This window comes from Poecilia formosa, unplaced genomic scaffold (genome assembly GCF_000485575.1).
Source record: "Poecilia formosa unplaced genomic scaffold, Poecilia_formosa-5.1.2 Scaffold278, whole genome shotgun sequence".
In the NCBI taxonomy this organism is placed as follows: domain Eukaryota; kingdom Metazoa; phylum Chordata; class Actinopteri; order Cyprinodontiformes; family Poeciliidae; genus Poecilia; species Poecilia formosa.
The window spans coordinates 211245-235442 of record NW_006800217.1 but is presented as its reverse complement, the minus strand read 5'-3'; the positions used below and the strand labels follow the sequence as shown (position 1 = coordinate 235442).

The 24198-nt window shown below is 38.4% G+C and overlaps 1 protein-coding gene across 1 annotated transcript in view; it reads right to left on the bottom strand.

The window, feature by feature from the left end:
• Window positions 1–24198, bottom strand: part of lamb2 (laminin, beta 2 (laminin S)) — a 51736-nt gene that overhangs the window by 14783 nt on the left and 12755 nt on the right. The window contains exons 3-15 of the mRNA XM_007571303.2: window positions 22334–22503; window positions 22086–22221; window positions 19160–19233; window positions 18879–19067; window positions 17713–17776; window positions 15372–15574; window positions 15136–15256; window positions 14848–15036; window positions 14214–14393; window positions 4302–4414; window positions 2446–2525; window positions 734–869; window positions 494–652 (exon numbers count right to left, since the gene is read on the bottom strand). Coding sequence (XP_007571365.1) covers window positions 494–652; window positions 734–869; window positions 2446–2525; window positions 4302–4414; window positions 14214–14393; window positions 14848–15036; window positions 15136–15256; window positions 15372–15574; window positions 17713–17776; window positions 18879–19067; window positions 19160–19233; window positions 22086–22221; window positions 22334–22503 — 1814 coding nt within the window. The remainder of the gene's footprint in view (window positions 1–493; window positions 653–733; window positions 870–2445; window positions 2526–4301; window positions 4415–14213; window positions 14394–14847; window positions 15037–15135; window positions 15257–15371; window positions 15575–17712; window positions 17777–18878; window positions 19068–19159; window positions 19234–22085; window positions 22222–22333; window positions 22504–24198) is intronic.

The window sequence follows — 24198 nt, the reverse complement described above, 5'->3', positions numbered from 1 at the left end:
CACGCCAATGTGTTTCTTGTTAAAAATATTACCAATTAAAAAGAAATTCACAACAGATGTCGGTAGCAACCCAAGTAGTCCACACATACAAAGAAATCAAAACTAAAGAAGCCAAAAAAAATGGTTATTTGTTAGGGAAATGATTCAGGGAATCATTCTTGAACACTTGAAGACAAGAAGGCAGCATAAAGGATTGGGTTATGGATACATCAATAAATCCCATGGTTTTGGGAGGTTGACAATGTGAAACTGATCTTATCCACTGAACTAGTCTACCTTAAAATCAGTCACCGGCCCATTTTGCTCCATTTGACAGAGGGCTGACTGACAAGTTAGGTCTGCTGTTAATAACAGTCAGAAATGTCCATGTTTAAAAGTTATTTTAATTTGATACAGCGTTATAGTCAGACTAGATTCCATTCAACTTCTCATTCATAGCTGAGGAGTACACAACCAAAAAAGACCTCAGATTAACATGAGTCATAATACAAACCTGGGATTCGTAGCGGATGACTAAATCATATTCCATAGAGTAAGGTATGTTATTTATCAGAAACTCCAAAGTGCCGCCTTGAGGGACCTGAGCGAAGCCGATATCTGTCCACTGAGCGGGGCGACCGGGCTGATGTTCCCTGGTCTCTAAGGTGCAACCCTGAAACCATGCACCCAGAAACAAACAGATCAAATATATCAAAGTTGAAAAGGTTTCTGTTGAAAATGCGGTAAAACTTACCTGCCCCATTTGAGCAAATTCAGCTTCATAAACGAAGTGATCCAGAGCCATAAAAAAATATCCAGACTCCACCTGTGTGCAATCGCGTCCCATTATGTGACTGCGGCAGCGACACTGACCACTATCCATGGAGCATCTAAAAAGAGTGCATACACAGTGGTATTTAGGACTAATGTTGCCCTACAAATCTTTACAGAGCTAACATTAACATCTTAAGGAGGTTGGAATTAATGGGTGAACATGTTGCTAAGTATCATGTACAGTCATATTAAAAAAATAGAATATGCATTGTGATGAAACTGGTTTATCAAATAAAAAGTATTTTTTAAAAATGGAAACATTTAAGTAGATATTAAACATACTTTTCATTAAGTTCGTTTTTCTATATTAGAAATAGTTTTTTTAATAGTGTGGTGTAATAATCTAATTTAAATGTCCTGTTTTAATTAGCTGAAAGTTGAAGATCCTCATAAATAACAGAAATAATGTCTTTCAAACATCCATCTGTGTGTGTAATTAATCTATATTATGTGTTTCACTTTGTGATAAAGTTCAATCAATGACTTTTCAAAAATATTGTAATTTATTGCATGGGTCTATAGCTCATCTCTTATTGTGATGAGCTATAGAGTCTACTCTATAGCTCATCACAATAAGACAAACTAAGAGTGCGTAATCTTGCCATAATTCCTTCTAATAGATGGGCGGATGACAAAAAGAAAAAGAGCTGAACAGAAACTGTTGGAGTTTCTGTTCACAGCACAGTTTTGGCTGTGCTGTGAAAAGTACAGATCAAAGTGATCTGTACTTCTCAGATCATTGAGAACTCTTATTGTTATTAGTGCCAATAGCTGTGGCTAAACTCTTTACATAGCAATTCTAATTGATATGTAATGTAGTGAAGAAATTACCTAATGAGAAACGCATTGTGGAGTTCGAACGCTAATAAGGTCTGAGTTTACAGGCCATTAACTCTTGATTATAGCTGAAGTGTTTAAAGAGGATATTTAGACCTACCTTTAGCAAAACTCTGTAATAAACAAAAGGTGTACAAGGAGAAAAAGACTAAGCTCACCAAGTCATATAACTTACATGAAATAACATCAGGAGAGTGGGTGCAAAATCATTTAAACCATATACATGATTCATAATTTTAACAGATATTTTATACGACTCGTTGAAATGGGACGGTTACAAGTTAACATACATTATATATAAACTATGGTGACATCAGATAGGTATCAAGATTTACATATTGTGTTTGGCAGCAAGAAATACTACAGTTCAAATATATCATGAAAGATTTGTGATGTTTGCTGTTTTTCCATGAAGCTTTCTTCACTGTTGTTAACCAGGCACATGTGACATGACCTGGTGGCCAGGTCTGGCAGGAAATCCTCTCTTACGACAGAGCAAAAAGGGACAGTCACTGATTTAGGAGGTAGATGAGATTAGTGAATCAGATCGGTTTCACATTCAAGTATCGGCTGATCACCGATCTCCTAAAATTAGGGAAACTGGGGCAGATTTATTGGTGCACCCCATGCCGCAGAATAATTCCAATAAATGTAAACACAATTCAATTTATAGAGAGAAATCAAGTTTAATTATTGTATGTTGGAAATAAAACACATATATGGAAAATGTTCAGACCCTGAATGGAATCATCAAAGAATAAATTGATTTCTGATTGAATTTACGGCGCCACTCACTGGTTGTCGAGCGCCCCTCCAATATCACATTCGCAACCTCTGCATCCGTTCAGGTCGTGGCTCAGCCCCCAGTGTTCAGACTAGAGTTATATGATGATAGAGAGAAGGCAATGATTGACAGACACAAAAAGAAGAAAGTTGAACAGCTGCAACACTTTTCCTGCAGTGAGACTTTAAGACAGACAGAGCAACAACAGGAGTTTACCAGGATGTACTGTAGCTACATATAGTAGACTTCATAGGAAGTCTACTTCTCTTTCTGAGAACATTATTAAAGTTTCTATGTTTTCTTAGAAAACAAGAACAGTTCACAGTATGCAAACAGTCACCAGATTTTTATTGTACTTTGCCAAATGATGAGAGTTCTACACAAGATGATGAAATGTAATTTCTGTAAGAAAAGACCATAAATCAGGCTCATCAACTGGATCCACACACCCGGAACACATCAAGGCTTGACCATTTTAAGACCACTGTAACTCACACCAGCCGGACAAACCTTAAATCCCTCAGCTAAATTTAGACCCATGACCCAGGCAGGAGCTCGGATTCCTGCCCATGCTATTCCTGGCTGAGTAGGTTCAGGACAAGGGGTTGAATTATAACAGGAGGCTCGTCACTGTTTAACAGCTTGGGTTGCTAGGCACACAAAAATGTCTACATGATTGTTACCGTGCCTTGAAAACATATTCACAACGCTTACAACTTTTCATATTTTGTCCTTTTAAAAAGCATAAATGTCAACATATTTTTCTGGAGTTCTACGACGTGGAAAGAAAAAGTTCACAGTTTGTAAAATTTTGTCTATAAAATAGAGTAGAGTGAGAGACGCGGTGAGACAGCGGCTCTGGAGAGAGATTTGGAGACAGGAAGAGAACCGATCGTGGTGGCATTTTGGATTTTACTAAAAGAGTTTTCGGCGAGTTTTTTGGACTAGTTTGTTAGAGTTTGTGAGTGACCTTAAAGGATTAAAATGACGCATATATCAAACATGGCTTAAAATTTTTTTGATTTTTTAAAATTGGTTTCAGTCGCATTAAGAAACTCCTGCTCTTTCTGATGTTCCACCTTCAGGAAATCACCAAAACAATGGTTTTACATAAACTAATTTACAACGTTGTTATGAGTGCTGAACTGATAAGTGGTTTGAGAAGCTCAGCTGGACACTGCGGGTTCAAGAAGGCACTTTGGGTAAATAGGTGATGCTTTGGGGTAAACGTACTGCTGATTGGTAATAAAAGCATCCCAGCAGCATGACGACCAGAGCACCTTTTTTCAAACTGCAGATTGTGGTTTGAAGATGACAAAATGCACATGGTCAAGGGACATGAATTATTATTATTATTTTTTAAAGGTTTTATTGGCTCTAGTGGCCTTTATTTGTCAGTGAATTGAATGGAAAGTGGGTAATGAGACAAAGGGGAAGACGTGCGGCAAAGGTTACCAGGCCGTTAATTTAACCTGTGACAGCCACATCAAGGTCTAAGGTCTCCATATGTGGGTTGTGCTTAAGCCCTGCGCCACCTCAGCACCCCATGAATTATTTGTTTAAAGGCACAGTAAATGAGCCCCTGCTAAAAAGCTTCATTTGGTGCATTTACTTTAATACTACACACTTCATTCAGCATCAATCAAACTCAGCTGAATGTGCTTCTGTAGTTTACAACTTTTCAGTCTACCTAACTTAAAAAAAGTATTAATAACAAAGGTAACAGAGAAATTATTTTTCAAAGATAAATAAACCTACACATAAACAGAAGCATTTATCAAACGATACATTACTTATATTATTGATGACTAATGAAATTCAATACTTCAAAATCCAAGGCCTGAAATTATGTTTTGTGTCATCTTACTAGACACTGGTCACAGAAGCGTCCAATGACAAGTCGCTTGCAGATGCAGTCTCCACTGAATGGGTCACACATGGAGCTGCCCAACACGGTTCCTCTGGAGTCACATTGACAAGCTTGAGGTTGAAGAAAAAATGTTGCAGAGGAGAAAAAGTCACAGATACATGACTAGTTAAAATATTTTTTACATTACTTACAAACATAGTCTGTATATTTTACCTTCACAGACATTGCAATCAAAAAGCAAAAAATTCTCCAAGACAATCAAATAAGAAAACTAGAACTGCACTTACGTTGGCATCCCACAGGGTTGTTGGCACTCAGGCCAAAGAAGCCGGTCTTGCACTTGTCGCAGCGTGGCCCTTCTACGTTAAGCTTGCAACGGCACTGGCCTCCCACCATGCCGAGCGACGGGTCAGTGTGGCTGTCACACAGTCCTCCATTCTCTGAGCCATCTGGGTCACAATCACAAGCTGGAAGAGCAAATGTGTCCTGGTTATTATTATTATTTGTTAGTCAAAACTGCAGTTTGAGAAAATCTAAAGATCTATTCTATTTCTTATGTGCACTTAGTGCGTTTTCCACTGGTGGTAGTATTATGGAGTTGTTCTGATATGCTAGTTCTGGTTTGTCCTTTCTATAGAGTACTGTTCATAAGAGGAATGTTTAAGACATTTTGTTGCTGGTAAAGATGTCATTTGGCTCAGTACTTCTCTTTTCGTAGTTGGGGATAGTTGTTTCTAGCAATTTCTAGGACGCTTCATAGCATATCTGGTATTACATACATCATAACCAAATGTTAGCGATTGGGTGAAATCGGATCCAATCGTTTCAAACTTCAACAGACAACATGAATGTTATTCATGTCCAACGATATCTTTTTATAGACCTGTCACAAATTGATTTATTTACCATCCACACACTCACCTATGCAAACACGGGGGTCTCTTATGTGCCTTGTGGGATCTTTGTAGAAGAACGGTTTGCAGATCTCACAATTTCGGCCCATTGTGTTGTGCTGGCAGTCTTCACACACCCCTCCACTCGTGTTTCCAGTGGCCAAATAGACAGCCATGTCAAAGTGACACTTATCTGAATGGTCGCTGCAGTCACACTCTGAATTTGAAGACATATTTACTCAGACAAAAACAACCCACAGCTCAAGAAATGTTCCCAAGATTTTAGTATGGCAGTATATCTATAGTAAAGACTAACTCTTGCAAGCGTGTGTGTTGCGGCCCTCAGCTGGCCTCCAAGGCTGGTCATTGTAGAAGTCACCACATTTCTCACAGTTCAAACCTTTTGTGTTATGGTTACACACACATCTGCCATGAACCTTGAAAGAGTTGAGACGGACCCGAGTGAAAATAAATTCAATCAATATGGATGCGGGGAAAAAAATGAGTTGTAAAATGCATGAAATGTTTTAGATGTGAATCCTCAGCACTTACCATTCCTTCTATGTCGTCCCTGATGCCTTCAATGGGTGCACACTCAGAGGCGTGGCCATAGCAAAAGCAGTTTCCACGTACAACAAGTTCGTATATGGAGTAGTAGTATTTCTCTTTAATTTCAGCTCTGTTGTCCACCAGGGTGTCTCCAAGTGTGTGAAGTTTGGTGAAGTTCAGTCTTAAGTTAGTGATCTTCAGTTGGTCTGAAGGAAAAAATGGATATAGAGTCAGAAACATGTATCATGAGACAACATTAAGATAAGAGTCGCACCAAGACTGCTAGTGCCATGCCATACTGTTCCATTGCAGAGCCATTTTTGGACAGATGGAAACTTTTACAGAGACAGCAATGGAATCCTGTGTTTAGCTCACTTGTGTAACAATCTGCTCTTTGTCCTTTTGGAGAGGGTAAGTCAGAAATATCAAGATTATCATATTTATGCTCTTTCAATCTTTGAGGGAAAGGAGTGAGACATTTTGCNGTTATGTTCATAGTGAGTTAAATATCATTTAACTCATAAGGAAACAAAAAGAAAGAAGACATCATGTCTGGATTATTCTGGCAGCATTTAGGAGCTGTTCACATAAATAAAAATTTTGAATAAACATTTTGTTTTTTTAAGTGAAAAAAGGATTCCTCTGACCTGATTACAGGAGACGTAACAAACTCATTCAAAGAAAATGAGAAAAGAGTTTAGCCACAACTGAGATTAGTTCAAAATGATCTCTTGCTCTGTAAGTGGTGTACATAACATTTTACTGCATTGCATAATTCATTCAAATAAAGTTTTAACCAAATGTATTCTGGAAAGCCACCTGTCACAACTGTCCCCTCCGGTGTTGTCCCTGCAGTTGATGCAGACTCCGCTTCTCTGGTCACAGTGGTTGGCATGTCCGTTACATTGGCAGGGTCGGCAGCTGGGAAAGCCCCAGTGACCCGCCTGACACCCGTCGCACCTCTGACCAAACGCCCCGGGCCGGCACTGGCACTGCCCGGTGTACTTGTCACAGAGTCGAGTCACTGACCCCTCTGAGCTGCACTCGCATGCTGCCGAGACAAAGCACAGGATGTGGGACCAGGAGCAGTAGATTGGGTGGGGGGGAAGGAGGAAAGGCAGGGAAGAGAGGTTTCTTTTAGAAATATTTACTTAGAAACAGTAGAGGGTGCCAACCATAAGTCTTCCAACTTCTTAAAGGTGTGTAACATTAAATCTAACATTAAATCCTATGCAAAGATTGCACATGTTACATTGCCTTGAAAACGTATTTATACCCATTCAATTTTTCACATTTCACCATTTTACAACCATAAACTACTGCGTATTTTATTGGATCTTACCTGAAACGAGTAACACAAACTAGAACAGCAAAGCATAGTTATGATGTAGAAGGAAAAATTAAATAATTCTTTAGATTAAAACCTGAAAAGTGTGCAGTGCATTTGAATTTGCCCCCAACCAGTGACTTAGTTTTGCTACTTCTACTATTTTTGCTGTGATTGCAGCTGTAAACCTTTTTGGGAATGTCTCCACCAGCTTTGTAATATCTACAACTAAAATAAAATATTTCTGCTAATTCTTCCTTGCAAAATATCTCAAGCTGGGTCAAAACGGAAGGAAAGCATCTGAACAATAATTTTCATGCCCAGGTGATGCTCTGGTTCTCCCTAACAGGACTTTGTATGACTTTCTTTTCATCACCCCTTTCTTCTCGACACTCTTCCATAAAGGCCAGAATTGTGAAGCGCACGACTTACAGCTGTCTGATTGACAAAATCACAGATTTATTTAACGAAGGATATCCAAAGCATGGATATTGTTTTCCAACTTTGAGAAAACTCCACTACACTCTTAATCTTAAAGTTAAGCAAAAGTCCTGTAGAGGAATTAAGAAGATATTGTGTGTCTTTATGCGAGTTCCTCACGTATGCAGCCCGAGGGACCGAAGCCGTAAGTTCCCGGTGCACACTTGTCACAGCGCCGACCAATGATGTTGGACCTGCAGCGACACTGGCCCCCACGGGGATCACAAAGGGAGCTGATGGACCCCTGAGGGTCACAGTTGCAAGCTGATGGAGCAAAAACATGATATATATACATTTCAGCCGAAGTTGAAATATATATATCTATATGTGTATATTAGGGCTGCCAAAGTTAACAGGTTAATCACACACCATTAATGTTTTAACTGTGCAATTAACGCACAGGCTTCTGTATGTTTTGGACCTTGTCTCTACAGTTTGAATGTTATCTTCTTTGTTTCAACTGTTTCTTTAAGGGGCTGATCTCTTGTTTCTTAATGTCCCTCTCTCTCCCCTCCAGCCTACCCTCAGCTCTGAGGTAGGCTGGAGGGGAGAGAGAGGGATGTAAAATGTCTGACATTCTACATCTGAGAGGGAGGGAAACAGGAATAACCTGTTGTAGACATAAACAAAATTTATCAAAGCATAATTTTACATGCAGTGATTCAGTACTGAAGCAAAATTAACTTGCATAAACAAATGAAAAATATTAAAATTATAATACAAAAGACATGAAAAATAACCCCATCTTCAGCTGTTCACATTTGTCCTGTTTCAAAATGATTTACTTTTAATTGAATTTAACCGAATGTAAAACTTCTGCAGACTTTTGGGTCTAATAAGCTCCTCTTAATGAATCTTCCCCAGGAAAACAAACTTGTCATGGTTATGTGGGTCAGTTTCCCCTGTATAGTCAGACCTTTTCTGTTATTTTTAGAGGTTAGCAAACAAATCCGATGGAAAACAGCACAAAAATAAGTTCTATTCTAACAGCACCTTATGAGTCCTACTATTACACTCCCCACTGTTACATTTCATGCATTGTACTTCATTTGTTTCCCTTTTGTAATCCCACTTAAAATCCGTTGCCTTGGAAAATTTTCCTTCATGACAGATAAGACATAGTTATATTGTGTGGGAGTATATGGATAAGAGTACTTCTGGCAAGTGTGTTTGTGTGTATATATATATATATATAAAATAAAAGACAGTCTCTTTCGCTTAAATGTAAACGAAAGAGACTGTCATTTCCTCACCCAAGGCTCCATCATTAATAACGGCTGACATGCTGCTGATGAGTTTAGCACAGGTATCGCTGATCTGTGGGCGGATCACACTCCTTGCTCCCTCCTGGCACCGGTACCGCTCAAAGGTCTGCTTCCTGACGTTTGAGGCAAGATCCCCAGTGTTGAACATCTCCATGGAGGAGTGACGCGGCATCAGCACAATCTGGAGCGGAGACGGCCATTACAGTCAGAGGATATCACCAGACACTAGAACTGCAGATCCAAAGACGCAATTTGATCTCACAGAGTCTATGAGGATGACAGCGTAGTCTGCTCCGTTGAGGATGCTGTTAGCATCTTGATAACGTGTGAACTCCAAGCGGAGGGAGTATGTCACACTTCTCTCCAAACACACTGGCTGAGGAAGAACCACAAACCTTGGGAAGACAGAGGCAGCACTCAGTTCCCATCAACACTGAAAGAAAAGCTCACAAGTGTTGGTGCTTGGATGAGAATATACAAGTCTGTAAAGAAATCTGTGTGTGTGTGTGTGTGTGTACTCACACACACACAGTATGCGTGCGTGTGGGACATTGCTTGTTTGCATGAGTCGCACACCTGGCTCCGGCTGGCAGAGGGACGGTGAGTCTGTCGTCATCTGGGATGGTGTTCCCACAAGGGCTGCTGGTGGGAATGGAACCTGGACGGATCACAGTTATCTGCACCTCCTCCCAGTCCCGGGGCATCTAGAGTTCAGAGGGTATAAATTCCTTGAAATGATTCCCAGGCAAATAAACTAAAAAAACAACCCAACTAAGACCAATGTACAGCAGGGAAAATAAGTGTCAAACACGCCAATGTGTTTCTTGTTAAAAATATTACCAATTAAAAAGAAATTCACAACAGATGTCGGTAGCAACCCAAGTAGTCCACACATACAAAGAAATCAAAACTAAAGAAGCCAAAAAAAATGGTTATTTGTTAGGGAAATGATTCAGGGAATCATTCTTGAACACTTGAAGACAAGAAGGCAGCATAAAGGATTGGGTTATGGATACATCAATAAATCCCATGGTTTTGGGAGGTTGACAATGTGAAACTGATCTTATCCACCGAACCAGTCTACCTTAAAATCAGTCACCGACCCATTTTGCTCCATTTGACAGAGGGCTGACTGACAAGTTATGTCTGCTGTTAATAACAGTCAGAAATGTCCATGTTTAAAAGTTATTTTAATTTGATACAGCGTTATAGTCAGACTAGATTCCATTCAACTTCTCATTCATAGCTGAGGAGTACACAACCAAAAAAGACCTCAGATTAACATGAGTCATAATACAAACCTGGGATTCGTAGCGGATGACTAAATCATATTCCATAGAGTAAGGTATGTTATTTATCAGAAACTCCAAAGTGCCGCCTTGAGGGACCTGAGCGAAGCCGATATCTGTCCACTGAGCGGGGCGACCGGGCTGATGTTCCCTGGTCTCTAAGGTGCAACCCTGAAACCATGCACCCAGAAACAAACAGATCAAATATATCAAAGTTGAAAAGGTTTCTGTTGAAAATGCGGTAAAACTTACCTGCCCCATTTGAGCAAATTCAGCTTCATAAACGAAGTGATCCAGAGCCATAAAAAAATATCCAGACTCCACCTGTGTGCAATCGCGTCCCATTATGTGACTGCGGCAGCGACACTGACCACTATCCATGGAGCATCTAAAAAGAGTGCATACACAGTGGTATTTAGGACTAATGTTGCCCTACAAATCTTTACAGAGCTAACATTAACATCTTAAGGAGGTTGGAATTAATGGGTGAACATGTTGCTAAGTATCATGTACAGTCATATTAAAAAAATAGAATATGCATTGTGATGAAACTGGTTTATCAAATAAAAAGTATTTTTTAAAAATGGAAACATTTAAGTAGATATTAAACATACTTTTCATTAAGTTCGTTTTTCTATATTAGAAATAGTTTTTTTAATAGTGTGGTGTAATAATCTAATTTAAATGTCCTGTTTTAATTAGCTGAAAGTTGAAGATCCTCATAAATAACAGAAATAATGTCTTTCAAACATCCATCTGTGTGTGTAATTAATCTATATTATGTGTTTCACTTTGTGATAAAGTTCAATCAATGACTTTTCAAAAATATTGTAATTTATTGCATGGGTCTATAGCTCATCTCTTATTGTGATGAGCTATAGAGTCTACTCTATAGCTCATCACAATAAGACAAACTAAGAGTGCGTAATCTTGCCATAATTCCTTCTAATAGATGGGCGGATGACAAAAAGAAAAAGAGCTGAACAGAAACTGTTGGAGTTTCTGTTCACAGCACAGTTTTGGCTGTGCTGTGAAAAGTACAGATCAAAGTGATCTGTACTTCTCAGATCATTGAGAACTCTTATTGTTATTAGTGCCAATAGCTGTGGCTAAACTCTTTACATAGCAATTCTAATTGATATGTAATGTAGTGAAGAAATTACCTAATGAGAAACGCATTGTGGAGTTCGAACGCTAATAAGGTCTGAGTTTACAGGCCATTAACTCTTGATTATAGCTGAAGTGTTTAAAGAGGATATTTAGACCTACCTTTAGCAAAACTCTGTAATAAACAAAAGGTGTACAAGGAGAAAAAGACTAAGCTCACCAAGTCATATAACTTACATGAAATAACATCAGGAGAGTGGGTGCAAAATCATTTAAACCATATACATGATTCATAATTTTAACAGATATTTTATACGACTCGTTGAAATGGGACGGTTACAAGTTAACATACATTATATATAAACTATGGTGACATCAGATAGGTATCAAGATTTACATATTGTGTTTGGCAGCAAGAAATACTACAGTTCAAATATATCATGAAAGATTTGTGATGTTTGCTGTTTTTCCATGAAGCTTTCTTCACTGTTGTTAACCAGGCACATGTGACATGACCTGGTGGCCAGGTCTGGCAGGAAATCCTCTCTTACGACAGAGCAAAAAGGGACAGTCACTGATTTAGGAGGTAGATGAGATTAGTGAATCAGATCGGTTTCACATTCAAGTATCGGCTGATCACCGATCTCCTAAAATTAGGGAAACTGGGGCAGATTTATTGGTGCACCCCATGCCGCAGAATAATTCCAATAAATGTAAACACAATTCAATTTATAGAGAGAAATCAAGTTTAATTATTGTATGTTGGAAATAAAACACATATATGGAAAATGTTCAGACCCTGAATGGAATCATCAAAGAATAAATTGATTTCTGATTGAATTTACGGCGCCACTCACTGGTTGTCGAGCGCCCCTCCAATATCACATTCGCAACCTCTGCATCCGTTCAGGTCGTGGCTCAGCCCCCAGTGTTCAGACTAGAGTTATATGATGATAGAGAGAAGGCAATGATTGACAGACACAAAAAGAAGAAAGTTGAACAGCTGCAACACTTTTCCTGCAGTGAGACTTTAAGACAGACAGAGCAACAACAGGAGTTTACCAGGATGTACTGTAGCTACATATAGTAGGCTTCATAGGAAGTCTACTTCTCTTTCTGAGAACATTATTAAAGTTTCTATGTTTTCTTAGAAAACAAGAACAGTTCACAGTATGCAGTCACCAGATTTTTATTGTACTTTGCCAAATGATGAGAGTTCTACACAAGATGATGAAATGTAATTTCTGTAAGAAAAGACCATAAATCAGGCTCATCAACTGGATCCACACACCCGGAACACATCAAGGCTTGACCATTTTAAGACCACTGTAACTCACACCAGCCGGACAAACCTTAAATCCCTCAGCTAAATTTAGACCCATGACCCAGGCAGGAGCTCGGATTCCTGCCCATGCTATTCCTGGCTGAGTAGGTTCAGGACAAGGGGTTGAATTATAACAGGAGGCTCGTCACTGTTTAACAGCTTGGGTTGCTAGGCACACAAAAATGTCTACATGATTGTTACCGTGCCTTGAAAACATATTCACAACGCTTACAACTTTTCATATTTTGTCCTTTTAAAAAGCATAAATGTCAACATATTTTTCTGGAGTTCTACGACGTGGAAAGAAAAAGTTCACAGTTTGTAAAATTTTGTCTATAAAATAGAGTAGAGTGAGAGACGCGGTGAGACAGCGGCTCTGGAGAGAGATTTGGAGACAGGAAGAGAACCGATCGTGGTGGCATTTTGGATTTTACTAAAAGAGTTTTCGGCGAGTTTTTTGGACTAGTTTGTTAGAGTTTGTGAGTGACCTTAAAGGATTAAAATGACGCATATATCAAACATGGCTTAAAATTTTTTTGATTTTTTAAAATTGGTTTCAGTCGCATTAAGAAACTCCTGCTCTTTCTGATGTTCCACCTTCAGGAAATCACCAAAACAATGGTTTTACATAAACTAATTTACAACGTTGTTATGAGTGCTGAACTGATAAGTGGTTTGAGAAGCTCAGCTGGACACTGCGGGTTCAAGAAGGCACTTTGGGTAAATAGGTGATGCTTTGGGGTAAACGTACTGCTGATTGGTAATAAAAGCATCCCAGCAGCATGACGACCAGAGCACCTTTTTTCAAACTGCAGATTGTGGTTTGAAGATGACAAAATGCACATGGTCAAGGGACATGAATTATTATTATTATTTTTTAAAGGTTTTATTGGCTCTAGTGGCCTTTATTTGTCAGTGAATTGAATGGAAAGTGGGTAATGAGACAAAGGGGAAGACGTGCGGCAAAGGTTACCAGGCCGTTAATTTAACCTGTGACAGCCACATCAAGGTCTAAGGCCTCCATATGTGGGTTGTGCTTAAGCCATGCACCACCTCAGCACCCCATGAATTATTTGTTTAAAGGCACTGTAAATGAGCCCCTGCTAAAAAGCTTCATTTGGTGCATTTACTTTAATACTACACACTTCATTCAGCATCAATCAAACTCAGCTGAATGTGCTTCTGTAGTTTACAACTTTTCAGTCTACCTAACTTAAAAAAAGTATTAATAACAAAGGTAACAGAGAAATTATTTTTCAAAGATAAATAAACCTACACATAAACAGAAGCATTTATCAAACGATACATTACTTATATTATTGATGACTAATGAAATTCAATACTTCAAAATCCAAGGCCTGAAATTATGTTTTGTGTCATCTTACTAGACACTGGTCACAGAAGCGTCCAATGACAAGTCGCTTGCAGATGCAGTCTCCACTGAATGGGTCACACATGGAGCTGCTCAACACGGTTCCTCTGGAGTCACATTGACAAGCTTGAGGTTGAAGAAAAAATGTTGCAGAGGAGAAAAAGTCACAGATACATGACTAGTTAAAATATTTTTTACATTACTTACAAACATAGTCTGTATATTTTACCTTCACAGACATTGCAATCAAAAAGCAAAAAATTCTCCAAGACAATCAAATAAGAAAACTAGAACTGCACTTACGTTGGCATCCCACAGGGTTGTTGGCACTCAGGCCAAAGAAGCCGGTCTTGCACTTGTCGCAGCGTGGCCCTTCTACGTTAAGCTTGCAACGGCACTGGCCTCCCACCATGCCGAGCGACGGGTCAGTGTGGCTGTCACACAGTCCTCCATTCTCTGAGCCATCTGGGTCACAATCACAAGCTGGAAGAGCAAATGTGTCCTGGTTATTATTACTATTTGTCAGTCAAAACTGCAGTTTGAGAAAATCTAAAGATCTATTCTATTTCTTATGTGCACTTAGTGTGTTTTCCACTGGTGGTAGTATTATGGAGTTGTTCTGATATGCTAGTTCTGGTTTGTCCTTTCTGTAGAGTACTGTTCATAAGAGGAATGTTTAAGACATTTTGTTGCTGGCAAAGATGTCATTTAGCTCAGTACTTCTCTTTTCGCAGTTGGAGATGGTTGTTTCTAGCAATTTCTAGGACGCTTCATAGCATATCTGGTATTACATACATCATAACCAAATGTTAGCAATTGGGTGAAATCGGATCCAATCGTTTCAAACTTCAACAGACAACATGAATGTTATTCATGTCCAACGATATCTTTTTATAGACCTGTCACAAATTGATTTATTTACCATCCACACACTCACCTATGCAAACACGGGGGTCTCTTATGTGCCTTGTGGGATCTTTGTAGAAGAACGGTTTGCAGATCTCACAATTTCGGCCCATTGTGTTGTGCTGGCAGTCTTCACACACCCCTCCACTCGTGTTTCCAGTGGCCAAATAGACAGCCATGTCAAAGTGACACTTATCTGAATGGTCGCTGCAGTCACACTCTGAATTTGAAGACATATTTACTCAGACAAAAACAACCCACAGCTCAAGAAATGTTCCCAAGATTTTAGTATGGCAGTATATCTATAGTAAAGACTAACTCTTGCAAGCGTGTGTGTTGCGGCCCTCAGCTGGCCTCCAAGGCTGGTCATTGTAGAAGTCACCACATTGCTCACAGTTCAAACCTTTTGTGTTATGGTTACACACACATCTGCCATGAACCTTGAAAGAGTTGAGACGGACCCGAGTGAAAGTAAATTCATTCAATATGGATGCGGGAAAAAAAATGAGTTGTAAAATGCATGAAATGTTTTAGATGTGAATCCTCAGCACTTACCATTCCTTCTATGTCGTCCCTGATGCCTTCAATGGGTGCACACTCAGAGGCGTGGCCATAGCAAAAGCAGTTTCCACGTACAACAAGTTCGTATATGGAGTAGTAGTATTTCTCTTTAATTTCAGCTCTGTTGTCCACCAGGGTGTCTCCAAGTGTGTGAAGTTTGGTGAAGTTCAGTCTTAAGTTAGTGATCTTCAGTTGGTCTGAAGGAAAACATGGATATAGAGTCAGAAACATGTATCATGAGACAACATTAAGATAAGAGTCGCACCAAGACTGCTAGTGCCATGCCATACTGTTCCATTGCAGAGCCATTTCTGGACAGATGGAAACTTTTACAGAGACAGCAATGGAATCCTGTGTTTAGCTCACTTGTGTAACAATCTGCTCTTTGTCCTTTTGGAGAGGGTAAGTCAGAAATATCAAGATTATCATATTTATGCTCTTTCAATCTTTGAGGGAAAGGAGTGAGACATTTTGCCGTAACAGTACAGCTGTCCAGTCCAAAGACCCACAATCTTTCTGATCTCCTTTGAAATATGTTATTTCTGATTCCACTATCTTTCCCAGGAATATACTGTCCCATGGTAAGTCCAAAAGATGAATGTATGTTTGATGCCTGATTACAGTTTGCAATAAACAAAAGAAGACAGATTTTTGGAGACATATTGTGTCAACAAACAGGGGAACCTTGCAAGCCAAACGACAAACTCTGAGAGGCAAAATCTTAAAACATCAACCAGGAATATAAAGCTGGGAAGAAATGGGGTTTCTTAAATTATATGTGGCTTAAGGCAACGAAGTCAATGTTTTGAAGTGACCGTCACAAGATACTGATCCCAGGCTCACAGAAAACTTTGAGGGCTTATAAACTTTGTAGTTATATTTAGGGCCCTTTCAGATAAAAACTGGCAGGTCAGGCTTTTTAAAGATTGGCCTGAAAACTGCAATCAGTGCACCCTTTATAAAATGTAGTTCGTTTTTAATGCACTTCTAAACCACTGAGTTTCAAGCCTTAAGAACGTGACTAAAACACTGTTCTCAGATGACTCTCAATGTTCAGGACAAAAGATTCTGACCCTCATATGTGTCTTGGATGAAACAAAAAGCTTTTGTCATCCCCTTTTTGACTGTTCTTCTATTTCAATAATAATAAAACTTCAGTCAATAAGTTAATGTAATCATCAAGCAAACTTGACCAATTTCAAAACAAACAGGAACCCTGTCCAAAAAGACCTCAACAGGACACTGACTAATTGTACCACATGCCCATAAATATGGATTAATTTGAGGTGAGGGGGTTAGAGGACTTCCTGCATGCCACTTGCAATGAATTATTTCACAACAAAGGATGACAGGCTCGGCTGCTGTGCTGGAAACAAAGCAGGGGTTTCTGGGAATAGCTCTCAAGTCCTGCCAGTTTAAACATGAGGACTGTGTGGGAGAGAAACAGCTGCTTTTCCCATTGCACCGTGTCTTCGACTCAGCAGGAACGTGTTTCACAGCCCGGAGAGACTGGCTGTCTGTCTGTAATATGTCACAGCTGGATGACAGCAGCTATATGTGTTGGCTGGAGTTTGACTTATGGTGACAAATGGAAACACAGAAAGGAAAAGGCAAAACTCCTCAGGTGGGATTCCTCTGTGGTTTTCCTCCATTCTGACACAACTTTAATGGGGTCAATAAAGCTAACTTTTATTAAAAATAATTTTTACTTATATATTGACACCACCATTATGTCGTGACAGGCTGTATGAGATGGATAATTGGTGAAAAAAATCAAATAAAAAGTGAGCTCCTCTGCCATCTCTCTGTGTGAACTAGAAACAACCAATCAGAGCCAGGAGGAGAGTCTTAATGCATTCAATCAAGTAAATTTGTGAGCCACTTTCTGCCCTTGTTATCCTCCTCTTCCTCCTGGCTCTGATTGGTTGCTTCTGGTTGGGAGTGATACATTTCTTCAGACAGCAATAGCAGCTCAGGAACAATAGTCTTTTCACAGATTATTTGTCACATTATGAGGACATGGTGATAGTTTAACAAATGTGCAAAAACACACACACACACACACATATATATATATATATATATATATATATATATATATATAATTTTTTCTTCTTTTTTTTTTTTTTTAAAAAACAATTATAGTTTTAAGTCATCAACATATTTTATTCCTCTAAATATTTAACAACCCCAGACATTGGTAGTCTACAATGGTGTTAAATGGTTTGAAATGTTTTATTTAAAGTAACTTATTTAATTTTAATATACATCACATACATTCTCAAACACAGCTATTTTACTTTATCCCATAATATAAGCAGGAAGTAAGACCTACTCTGAATGTTGGGGCTGTATGGGTCCTCAATCTTGATAGCTGGATCCAAGACTCTGTAGATGACCTAGGTCAGGAAAACACACATTATCCCCCTACAAATGACTGGTAGAGCTAATTTACGCTATGCACCATGAGCCCAAATATTCACAGATCCAGAAAGGCTTAAATGGTACATTTGATCTGAGCACAAGAGATGCTGGTTATGCTTTGATATGCTTAGGGCTCATTTAAAAACTGAACTTTATTTTTGATGTCTTCTCCACACAAACAGATTTTAATCTGGCATACTGCACTCTCCAAAACTTAATGGCCCAAATAAGCATTCAGCTTCTATACACCACAATTCTGGAACAAACTTCCAGAAGAGTGCATAAGGGCTGAAACACCGAAGAAAACCCCACATGTTTACAGTTGCTTTTGATTCATTATTGGAACATTGATCAACATGCTTGATGTACATTTGCTTGATAATCTTGATGATGGCATTTAACAAAATGTAATGTTTATTGCTTGGTCATAAGTGGTGGCTACTATATTATGTTATTATGGTGTAAAGCACTTTGCCTGCAAGAGCCTTGTTGCTGAAATATGCTTTGCAAATAGGAAAAATACAATACAATAAAATAATATAAATTAAATAGTTTTTAAAATGATGTTTTCATATTTTTTCCTTTTATTTATAGATGCATTTATGTCTTAATTTCAACAAGTTAAGCATCTGTCCATTTTATTAGCCTTTTCCAACTGCAGAAGCAGACCAAAGCTAATTGCTTAATAACTATAGCAACTAAAAATAATTGTACATTTGCTTGATTTAAACTCAAAAGCCAAAGGAAATTAATAGAAAGCTCTCCAGATGTTCAAAATACTAAATTGTGGTTGGGATTTTTCCCCCCCACCAATAAAGATCCAAATCCAAAATGGCTGCCGAGATCATAAACATCCGCATGTCTAACCTTCTCATTCACAGCAATCCAATGGATAAAATGCCCTACAATTTGCTGTTACCAACCAATGACCACAACATGTGGTCTACATCTACATCTGGAATATAATGGTAATATTCACATCTGAATGTAGCTTTTTACATTCCTAGGACAACCCACTAGAGGCCGTGCAGGGCTTCAACATGTAAACATGTTTTTATAAGCACCAATGGGAATTACCTCGCCCTCTGTCGATGGCTCCAGGTCAGAGTAACGTGACTCACAGATCACATCGTTGATATTTTGTAGAGGACCTGTAGAGACTCCAGGGAAGGAAACATCACAGTCATGAGCAAAGTAGCGATAGATCTGCCAGGTTCGACCAAAATCTGCTGATCGCTCAATAAGCATGGCAGCAGGGCGAAAAGTCTGCAAGAAAAAAAATGCAATGCTTTTTTTCTTATATTCTAGCACTAACTCTAATTTGTTTCAGGAAAGTGAGTGAAGTACCTTTATCTTACCTTAAATGTCATAATTAGATGAGTAAAATGAAACTCTGCCTCAAGATCCAACTCAATAAAAACATTTGACTTTCCTGAGAGAAAGAAAACATTAGTAAGACGGGTATACCCAAAACATTTCTTCCACTCAAGTAGTTAGAAATGAAAATTATAATGGAAATCACACTGCTTTACATCTGCATCAGACGTTCCTCACTGATGCAGTGAGAAACTGCATCAGATTAATGATTAAAACTATTATGATTAGTTTTAATCACTAATCATAATGGCTACAAATTGTGTAACATTGAGAGAATGAAAAAAGACTGGTTAGCAATTTATATCCAGTCATCATTAATGTTGGGTTTCCAATAGTTTTTTTTTTAAAGGTGGTAAATGTTCATGCAGCAAATAACTTTAAAAAATTCTAAAGGGGCAGTATATTGTGTAAATTTGACTTTTTGATTACAGTTTGATTACAGTTATAATGTATTTATTCTCTCATCAAAAACATACCTGGAGGGTTGCTTTGATTCTATCATGCATATTTCACAAATACTTTAATCTCCATGGCAACCATCCAGCTGTGCACAACACCTGGGTGGATCTAGCGCCACCTTCAAGGCACAGCTCCTCCTTGGAGCTGCAGTTTCCAAGCTTCTGACCTTTCACCTCACAGAGCAGCCCTCCACTTTACTCCCCCACTCAACTCCTCAAGACTAGCCAGCAGCAATTAGTAAACACCTGGCGGAACCACTCATCAGCTGAGCTTCTTCTCAGTGAAATGCTGGTAAAAACTTTGCTAAAGGATTAATAGAGGCACCATGTTGTGATGACTTCCTGAAGGCGCTAAATGACAAAGTCATATTTCTTTTAAGTCATATTTGATATGTACTGAATTTTTATCACTGAAGTTAACACAGTTACTTGATTGTGCTATAAAATGGCACTATGTGCCTGGTAAACACATAATATTCCCCCCTTAAAAGCAGGAATCAGGGGAATTGATCAGGAATCAATTTATTAGTAAAACAAGTTTGCACAAAGTTTGGTATTAGATCACTTCGTATCATAAATAGGAGAGCAAGTTTCCCGTCAGTGACCCTATTTTTAGGAACAAACCCACATTTTTAAACACAGTCACTCCAGAAACTTTGTATGTGTTTGCTTTATTCACACTAAAACCAGTTCTGATGTTCATATAGGATAATTTTTATGTTTCATTTATGGGTTTTTTTATTTCCTTTTTTTACTTCACGTCTTAGGGGAAATCAAACCTCCCATCTACTCCCTATTATTTAAACAATGGGTTGCTACTGATGCCAACATCATGTTGCAACAAAAACAAGAATAGAAGCAGAAAGCAACTAAATGAGACTGAAAGGAGCACAGGAAGTACAACCTATTTATACTCCTGCTTTTCCATGATAGCTGTGTGCACACAGACAGAGATTTGATTGTGACATTATAGTGAAGCACAAGAGAAAGAACTGCTAAACCATGCAAGAAACAAGGCTTAAAATCTGAACTGCTATAATCTGAACTTTTTACCATTTTGTTTCTTTTCTGTTTGAGATCAGCAAAACTTTTCATTATTTTGTAATATGGAAGTTAAATATACTTGCTGTAGGTCAAGCATAGAAACATGTATTTTGTAGGGAGGCGTCGCATATTGGAAAGCTGCATCTGCTTTGCTTGTCACTAATCTATTTGGTTGGGTGGATGGATTTTTTTAAAACCATTTAAAAGAAAACAGTATTTTCTACAAAATCTAAAATGTCTGGTTCATTGAGGGTGTGTGAGAGAGAGGAAGATGGTCAGAAGATTACAGGAAGAATACAGGGAGTGCAGCCAAGCTGTTCTATTTTATTATTTCAAACTTTAAACTTGCTTGATGAATTTGATCAACTCAGCAAGCTTTTGGAAACTTAAAGATGTGCATTCTGAAGGAAATACACATAAAGGTTGCTATGTTAGGAATAGACTAGCTAAGAAAATTGGAATGAGGTTTGTTTGTCAAATTAAAAGTTCCTTTTGAAAAAAAAAAAAAAACCTTTAAGCAGGTATTAAAACATATTTTCCACAAGTTTCTGTACTTTGTATTAAAATACATTTTTGTTAGTCTGATGTAAAATTCAAAACTAAATGTGGTGTTTTTATTTGGCATAAGCATAAAATCAACATAATTAACAGAAATAAAGGCTCCAATATGTCAGTCTGTGTGGAATTAATCAATATAACGTGTTCCTCTTGTGAAGTGAGTTACTGGACAAGATGAACTTTTCTATATTATAATTTACTGAAATGCCCCTTTAAAATATCAGCTTTATAATTTAATTATAGTGGTTTTATAAAAGACAGTTTAGCAGTGATTACTCTTAAACCTTTGAAGTGATTTTGGATTATTGATTTGGGCCAGAAAATGTAAAACATTTTTTGAATACGGTTCTGATATCTTCTAATATGATCGCTTTCAAAATAGTCAGAATCAGCACAAATCCGTTTCAGCAGATCAAAACAAAAAAAATGGAGATTGGACACAAGTTGTGTGCATTTAGTCATAAAAAATATACGATTTTTTTCTTATTATTTATTTCCTCTAGATTAACTTTTATCTTTCCATAGGTTTTAATCTTCTTTCCTCCTTCCCTTCCTCTGATGAGATGCCACAGCTGGGCCTGTTAGGCTGAGCTGAAGCTCCAGGGAGGATGTTGGCCACAGTGTCTTCATGTGAAACATTTATACTTCTCTACAGCTACAAGTTGCTTCGGACTTGTGGTTGTAAAATACTGCTTCGTCATCTTTCCCTCGACCCCTTTTCATTTTTATCCATTCTTAGATTTAACTTCTAGTACGAAAAAAGTAGCCACAAAATATAATTTCATTTACCACTCCCTCTGTAATTTACGTGGTTTGGTTAAAACACAAAACACAAGCATCCATTAACCGTTCTCTGACTGCCACCAGGACTTTTTCCGATGTGGTTTGAAGGTGGTGATAACATTCTCTATCCGGTGATTAATGGTGTTGTACACTGGGTCGTATGGTCGTCTGGAGTCACACTCAAAACATTTCTTCTCATCCTGTGGCAGGATAGGACAGCATCAAATATAGTGACAAGAAGAGAGGGAATTCAGGGATCAAATAAAAACAAACAAAAGTAAAAAGATCCTATAGGGAATGACAAACACTCACCTGCAGGTGACTGACGATGCAATATCGCTCCTTTTTTCTCATGCCACAAGTGGACGAGGCCTTCAAGTTTTTTTCCCTTCCAACCAACAAGTCCCCAGTTGCTGGATAACAGCTGCCATGGGCACAGCCGTGGGCTTGGTCTGGTTCCTTGCCAACTGTGGCAGCCAGGCCTGGAGGGATAGAAACCAGCTATGGATCAAAAAGAAAAATGGAGGAAACAGTACTGGCATAATTTGAAAACAGAGATTTATGACATTCATGAGCTGACAAATAATTAGTCTTCTCCTTTCCGCTCCATTGAGGACCAAAAAAGCGAACTCTGGTCTGCCTACAAACTTAGGTCTTGGTTTGGTTGATGTGAATTCCAATGCAGTTCAAATGCATACTGTATGCTGGGTTTCCCCCAGAGTATTATAAGCCTTGCAGGACATCAGGCTTTACTTGCACCCCAACCAGGCAAAGCATTTTTTGTTTCTTTATTAAAGGCCGCTTTTATACAGAAAAGACAAGTTAAAGAATCTCTTTGGTAAAATGGTTGGAAGTACAATGGCAGCATAATATCCTTGAACAAAGGATCAAAAATTAAAAAGAAAACCAAAAAAAAAATTAACTTAAACCATGGTAGGCCACTGGTTGACTGGTTGGGGCACAATGTCCAAGCTCTGCTACCATGGAGCTTAGCAAGGTTTCTGAGGGAAACCCTGCATATGAATACCAGCAGACAGGAGACTGCTCCAATAGCAGGAAGTGGATTACAGTGCAGGGGATTGTGCGTAAAAACAACCCAAACAACCCGAGTCTAGTGCGAATGGGAGAAATGACTCATGGGCTTTTGCTAAAAACAAAAGAGAAATCCTACAACTTCTCAAATCTAACAGCACTACATTTTTGTTGTTATTTTGTGAAGAAGGAATTTGTTTTCTGTTGAGGTTTTTGTGTTGTTACCTTCAGTGAATTTTGATGCAGAACTAGGGTTTTTTAACGGTTTGGTTTGACAGTGCCGTGTGAAAGCAAACCGCACCAGCTGAAAATATAACAAATGTTGCAATTCTGGTCCCCAATTGAAGTCTTCTGAGCTATCAAGTGGGAAAACACCTGGTAGTCCTGATAGAATACCTAAAGACTCTGGTAAGTCCACAAATAATCAGTTGACACCAACATAGACAAGGTTTTTAAGACTCTGAACGTGAAAAAGTCCTTAAACACTAAAGGCACATAGTCACAAATAGGAATGTGCAATATGGCATAAAATGTAGTAATGATATACATTACAATAAGTGTAAAATTTACAATATAAAAGGAAAAAAACAATCACATATTAATTGAGTGGAATGTATGCATTATGAGTTAAAACTTGTTTTGTTTTTGTGGATGTTATTTATATGTAATGTTTGTAACTTTAGTTTTATTTTGTTGTAATGATAGGCGGCAGCATAATTTCAATGATGACTTCCTGGATAAATCAAAGCTAAATAAATAAATGAAAAATATCTATAAATTTAATGTAATGGATGTCTGTGTTGACTCCTGCTCTTTCTCCTAAGTGTTGTGACTGGAACTAGTAGTCAGCTGCATTGCTTTGCATTGCTGGGATTCAGGCACATGCTTCGTTTTAGTTTGTATTTCCTCTTTTCCACATACTTTGCAAATTAAATTTTTCTGCTCCTGGATTTACTGTTTAACCCTCCTGCAGTCATAAGACACAGGGTAACCTACCCACAAGTTTTTTTACTCTGTGTGTAGTCCTGCAGGTTCCACTGTGCGCTTTTACGAGTTTGGTTATTTTTATGTGTGTGTGTGTGTGTGTGTGTGTGTGTGTGTGTGCGTGTGTGTGTGTGTGTGTGTGTGTGTGTGCGTGTGTGTGT